The 6,894-nt window shown below is 37.4% G+C and overlaps 1 protein-coding gene and 1 long non-coding RNA gene across 2 annotated transcripts in view; both read left to right on the forward strand.

Moving 5' to 3' along the window:
* The first annotated feature begins 213 nt into the window (after window positions 1–213).
* On the forward strand, window positions 214–799 carry LOC134454982 (uncharacterized). Its single transcript, XR_010035958.1, has 2 exons — window positions 214–280; window positions 564–799. It is a non-coding gene; the product is annotated as an uncharacterized LOC134454982 (long non-coding RNA).
* Window positions 800–5,086: 4,287 nt separating this feature from the next.
* Window positions 5,087–6,894, forward strand: part of LOC134455450 (tripartite motif-containing protein 16-like protein) — a 6,774-nt gene continuing 4,966 nt past the window's right edge. Inside the window, exon 1 of the mRNA XM_063206506.1 lies at window positions 5,087–5,742. Within this exon, the coding sequence (XP_063062576.1) occupies window positions 5,152–5,742 (591 nt within the window). The 5' untranslated portion in view covers window positions 5,087–5,151. The remainder of the gene's footprint in view (window positions 5,743–6,894) is intronic.

Genomic DNA, 6,894 nt, shown 5'->3' on the forward strand with positions numbered 1-6,894 from the left:
TATTTATAGTTTTCGGTGTGGGCAGGCCAAAGCGAATACGGTGCTTTTCAAAGAAAAATAATGTATTGACATTGGTGTAATGCAATGATAGACCTCCTTGGTGTAATGTGATGAGCATAGCCTACTTAAAAATATATTTTGCTGCAACTAAATGGATGCGGCCTATTATTCAGTTAGAATAATTTCAAATGTGTTTCTCACCATTTTTTTTAGGCTATTTGCTTGGATGTTGCTGAAAGAAAGGAGGCATTCTTCATTGTGCAGCACTAGCCTACTGTGGGTAAGTCACTGTTTTGTCCGTGTTGCAATAGTTTGGCTACCACTAGTGCATCCTTATACACTTAAGCCTTGACCAAATTGAGTTTCATTGCTAGTGATTTGACCTCATTCAATTGGATCCTCATATCAGAAGCATTTTTGTTTTCTGATATTTGTTTTTAATAGCCAACACTTTCTTTACTAGCTAACACTTTCTTATTTAGCCATTTATTTCACAGATGGTCTGACCTGTCTTGCAATGTCATCATCGCATGTGTCGCATGTGTGTTTTTCTTTTCATTCAGAGGCCGAGAGAGTTTTGATGAGGCTTCTGTACCCAGGAGGCGGAGGCAGCAATTCCAGCTTCAATGCGCACAGTCCTTTAAAAGGGACACCCAGCTAAGATTTTATTGCAAATTCTACACAGAATGCACTGCTCTACACATTTGGTTTTGGAAACACTGTGTATTATTGTAAGTGTACACCAGGGGTGGGGAACCTTTTTCATTTGAAGGGCCACTTCAAATTACTCTGAGGGCCGTGAAAGTCCTCCGAGGGCCGTACAATTAACACAAACCAAGTAGGATTTCCCCCTGCACTCTAGGCCTATATGGAATGCAGCCACCTTAAAACAGACCTTAACTTCTATATGTCCCCTGAATATAACTTTCATTGTATTGCAAATGTTTCTTTTACAAAATATGCCATATTTCATATGAAGCTGCATAATATTAAAATTGTCTCAGGGGCTGGATAAAACGGCCTCAAGGGCCGCAAACGGCCCTCCAGACATAGGTTCCCCACCCCTGGTTTACACCAATACAGCAAATTCATGGTGACACTACAATGACCTCAGCTATTTGGTTGTTTCTAGTGTTTAGGTACTGTCACAAAGCAGTCTTACAAACACATTTATTAATCTCTGTATCAACATTGAGGTTCTCATATAACCTTTCCCCATTCTATTCCCAAGTAAAAATGTGCTCCTAGAAACAACTTGAAGGCATAATGCCCTTCACTTTCAACATGGGTCTTCTTTGTAAACTTTGAAAGTGTATATTGAAAAAGTAGGCTATGTTATTTTTCTATATTAGTAAATAATGAGTTTTCCATAATGTGCAATGCTTGAAAGTGTTTCCCAGTGTGTTGTTACCCTATCATTTTTCCATTTTTTTGGTCCATGTTTTTGAATAATATCCCTTCCTGCCTTTTTTGACTGTATGATAACATGTCTGTTATATTGCTCTATTTTATATTTAAATGCAATCATCTTTGTTGAAAAGTGTGAAAACAAAATGGGACAATAAAATCAATGTATTGCACAAACTGGTGTGCTTATTTTGCACAGTCTGTGTCACATATAATAAGTGATACATTTATTGGGTTAATTTAACTTCATAATTAAGTAATTTAAACAGAATATTGGGGCTGTATAACCCATATATAGGATATGATGTAATAACCCAACAATGAAGTACATTCAATATAACGGTTTGGTTAGAAATAACCCCACATTTGAGTTAATTGTTTTACTCAACCTGTTGGGTTGAAATTTATAACCCAATTCATTGTATAAATACAACCCAATGCGAGGTTGGTCCAATAGTTACCCAGCACGGTAGTAAGAATTGGGTTATTTTCAACCCATCATTTTTAAGGGTGCATGCACTACATGCTTAAGACTAAGAGGAATAGTGACGTGTGCTAAGCCATTTTCTACAAACTGTGTTAATATTAGTTTCCTGAGTCATTTTTTTTTTCCACCATGGATGTGAACCATGATGAGACAAAAGTCACACACACACACACACACACACACACACACACACACACACACACACACACACACAAACACACACACAAACACACACACACACACACACACACACACACACACACACACACACACACACACACACACACTTACTTCAATGTGCTGTCCTCACTTCTTTTACACACACAGATGTGAAATGGACAGTCTCCATCAGACTACACCACAGCATATTTTCACCAGTGGCTTACTATGAACACCAGAGTCATTCTTTTTATCTTGGGAGTCTGAGGATCTTGCATCAAGTGCCAAAATGTGAGGGGCTCTCCCTGCAGAACACCAAATAGGCAAGAGTGCGGCAGGTGAGCACAGAGAAGCTGCTCTAGCTGAAAAAAACAAAAACAATATGGGTGGAATCTACCTGAAAATTTTACACAGTGCCGGGCAAGCCAAGTGGTATTTGAATGTACATACTTTTTTGTATACTTGATAATAAAAGATGATGCATATTTAAGCACTTGGTCCTATTCTTTGTATTCTTATGGAGATTAGAGAGAAACACTAACATCTATCTTGTTGAACAACCTGATGAAGAAAAGATGACCGTGTAGTCTAAATATTTGTGAAATGATGGTAATAGATGTAAGGTCTTAATGACTACATGCTACATAGTGAATCTAGCAATTCAACACTTAACCCTTTCATGCAGACACCATGAAAAAAATGTGCAAGATTTTTTATATATTGATTTTCTCACTCATAATGGAGCTAATATGAAGAATCTTTTGGAATTTTTCAAAAATCTCTTTTGATGTGGAAGTTATTTTACTGTCCACATATGTGGACACTGCGCATCAAAGGAGTGAAAAGTTATATAGGCCTATACTGTATTTCAAGTTCAAATTAAGCTGTTTTATTCATTTTTATGGTGTTATATGCTATATAACAACACAATATAACACTTTAACACCATATATCACTGTAATTAACCAACAACAAAAACATATATATAAAAATAGCATTGTTTATATAGGCGGTCATAGAAAAATATGTGGGAAATTCTTATTGCATGCAAGAAGACAGCCAATGCTGGTGAACAAAAAGCTCAGTTTGATTCAGCATGTACTCTAGCTCAATCTTACATCATTTATGTTGTCCCTGTATAAAAGGTAATGTGAAATTTGCCTCCAGACACATGCGTTCTGTAGTCATTCATCAGCATTTTCAAGTATTTTCTGTAAAAAAAATAGTGTTAAATAGACCCCCTATTATAAATGTAAGTTAATTTACTTACTTTCCATGTTACCTTGTGTCATATTACAACATTATATGACACTTATGCATTATACATTACACTATTTAAGGAACAAAGATGAAACAAATAGGAAAAAAACCTGTCAATTTAGCAATATTTACATACACAGCTATGGCAAGATTTGTGGGGAAACCTTGTTGCATGTGGAAAAAACCTTAAATTCTGATGAAGACACATCTGTATTTGATTCAGCATGGATTCTAGCTCAATCCTACATCATTTATGTTGTCCCTATATGAAAGGTAATATGAAATTTGCCTCCAGACACATGCGTTTTGTAGTCATTCATCAGCATGTTCAAGTATTTTCTGTGAAAAAATAGTGTTAAATAGACCTCCTATTATAAATGCAAGTTATTTTACTTACTTTCCATGTTACTATATGTAATATTACAACATTATATGACACTTACACATTATATATTACAGTATTTAACGAACAAAGATGAAAAAAGAGAAAAAAAACTGTCAATTTAGCAATATTTACATACACAGCTATGGCAAGATTTGTGGGGAAACCTTGTTGCATGTGGAAAAAAACTTCAATTCTGATGAAGACAGATCTGTATTTGATTCAGCATGGATTCTAGCTCATTCCTACATCATTTGTGTCATTTTGTGGTGAAAGAAACCCGAAATATGCCTATAGGCACGTGCGTGAAACACTAATTTTAGGTAGTTTTTCTTGAATTTATTAAATTAAAAGTGTTAAAATGTGTTAAATATGTTAAAAATAATTTATTTTCACACTATAATCATTATAAATGCTCATAACATTAAGTATTTGCCCAAAATGAGCAGAATATTCTCACGGTAATCATAAATAATATGTTTATCATTAGACTCTCTTGATGCGCAACGTCCACATACGTGGACAGTAGCTTTATATTGTATAAAAACCTACCTTTATTGTAAATTTGGATTTTAACAACATAGACTTCTCAAGTGAACTGTACTAAAGATCATAATATTTTTTAAAACCTGAAATTGCCCTTTGGTGTGGTTGATTTTCAGATATAAACATGCTTGTTATGGTCATAATTCACATCGGTGGATTTCTTAGATTGATGATGTCATCAAACACTTGATATTTAGTGCAAAAAGTTATAACTGCTGTTAAAGTATTGTAATGAACCTCATGGTACTTCCCATATACAATTTGGAAAAAAATAACCACTATTTACCTATCTAAAGTGGGGTTAGAATTACTGTCCACGTATGTGGACACCGTGCATGAAAGGGTTAATATAAAAATGATGTAGAATGTATTCAGTCCAATTAGTAGGCTATTTAACAACTCTAGAGTAAGCAATGGCGTAGTGTGGCGCATTGTGTCTCAACATGACAAGCTCAAATAACGAGTGGCGTAGATGTCATTCCAATGACACAACTATTTCAGAGTTTTTGTGAGACTGTAGATCTGACATCACATACATATGACACTGTCATTGGAAGACACCATAGCTGTTATAATTCTGATGCTGGTAGTACCTTTGCATGCATGAAGTAATTAACACACTGTGATACTCGTTAACTGTATCCTTCTAAGGCCCAAATGATTGAGTACTCTCATTTTAATACTTGCACAGAGTTAAATTGAAGCTGAGAACAGTGTAAAGTCTGTTTGTGTTATCTCTCTGTTACTGGCTCCAGAGGCCACTCCCCCTGCTTAGGGCACGGCCCTTTTACACAGAAATGAAACTCAGCTCTGCTTCCTGCTTTGCCTGCTTTGCTGCTCTATCTGAGAGACAGAACGTAAACAGAGAGGAATAAAGAGTTCAACACAAGAGAAAGATAACAGTGCAAAAATGGCAGAGGCCAGTGTATTATTAGCTCAGGACCAGTTCACTTGTGCAATCTGTTTGGATCTCTTAAAGGATCCGGTGACTATTCACTGTGGACACAGTTTCTGTATGGATTGTATCTCAGGCTGCTGGGATCAAGAGGATCCAAAGGGAGTCTACAGCTGCCCACAGTGCAGACAGACTTTTACTCCAAGGCCAGTTCCGGGCAGAAACACAATGCTGGCTGAAGTGGTGGAGAAGCTGAAGCTTCTGGGACTCCAGTCTGCTCCTGCTGCCCACTGCTATGCTGGACCTGGAGATGTGGAGTGTGACGTCTGCTCTGGGAGAAAGCGGAAGGCTGTCAAGTCCTGTCTGGTGTGTCTCTCCTCTTATTGTGAAACTCACTTCACATCTCACAATGATCTCTTCCCAGGAAAGAAACACAAAGTGATTGAAGCTGCTGATAAACTGGAGGATCTGATCTGCTCTCAGCATGATAAACTGCTGGAGGTCTTCTGCCGCACTGATCAGACATGCATATGCATGCTGTGCATCATGGATGAACACAAAGGCCATGACACAGTTTCAATTGCAGCAGAGCGGACAGAGAAACAGGTGAGGAGTAATGTATCCTCTCAATAGCAGCAATGGCATACTTCAATCAAGTTACGTTTCAGTTAAAACACTTCTGAACAAAAATAGTCAATATATGCCAAGCAAACATTCAGTATTTATTTACATACAGATATCCATACTTTTTCACTCGGTCAGAAAATTGCAAGATATCATACATTAAGGTAAATAATACTGTATATTACTTTTCACTCAGTTAAATGACATGGCTCTATCTACTACAAGTAGGTCTTATGAGCAGATGCCTGAGAAATGTATACCACAGAACGGCCCAACGATTATGCTTGTGTCTAGGGACCAATAAACCAGATCTACAGTTGAGGACGATATTATTAGCCCCCCTCCTGAAATTAGACATTTCTCTTGATTTCTCAGTAAGAATGACCATTATTAACAGTTTCTGTTATTCTGGAAACAAATACACTGATGGAGATAATGTTCAATGAGTTGAATTTGGATTTTTCTATTGTTACGATGAGTTTAAACAAAAAAGGGCAAAAATGAGAAGCACAGAATTATTAGCCCCCTGATCATTAAGAGTCAATATGGCGCTATTTATGAACTAAAACTGACAACAGGCTCTGATAAGTTGCTACCTAGGTTGGCACATGCCCCACTAGGGATTTTGGCCCATTTCTTCACTGCAAAGTGTTCTAGCTGGTCCAAATTGCATGGATGCTGAGCATAGACATTAACCACAGACTCTCAGTGGGATTGAGGACTGGACTATGAGCGGGTGATTCCAATATCATGGTTTTAGTGTCCTTGAAGAACCTCTGAACTAATCTAAATGTATGGTTTGGGTTACAATGTTGTTGGAAGACCCAGCAATCCATATTCAGACCCAGACTCCCTGTGTCTGAGGCTGAATAACAGACTAAACTTAATGCCCCACCACTATGTGTAACTGTGGAAACTGCTTAGCCTCATTAGACCAAAGAAGCATTGGACACCTGCCTAGATGATTGTTATTGACCTGACCTCACCTGGAGGTTTTTTCCCCCACCAAGAAAGACAGTTGTTAGGGCTTGTCATCATATTGGGCTTTGGGGCCATCATCATAGAAGAACCCCTTTACTAAAGGCAGTGCATATCAGAGTGTTATTGAGCATTGCCTGTGAACATTTGAAAGTC

This window comes from Engraulis encrasicolus, chromosome 9, assembly GCF_034702125.1.
Source record: "Engraulis encrasicolus isolate BLACKSEA-1 chromosome 9, IST_EnEncr_1.0, whole genome shotgun sequence".
NCBI lineage: Eukaryota > Metazoa > Chordata > Actinopteri > Clupeiformes > Engraulidae > Engraulis > Engraulis encrasicolus.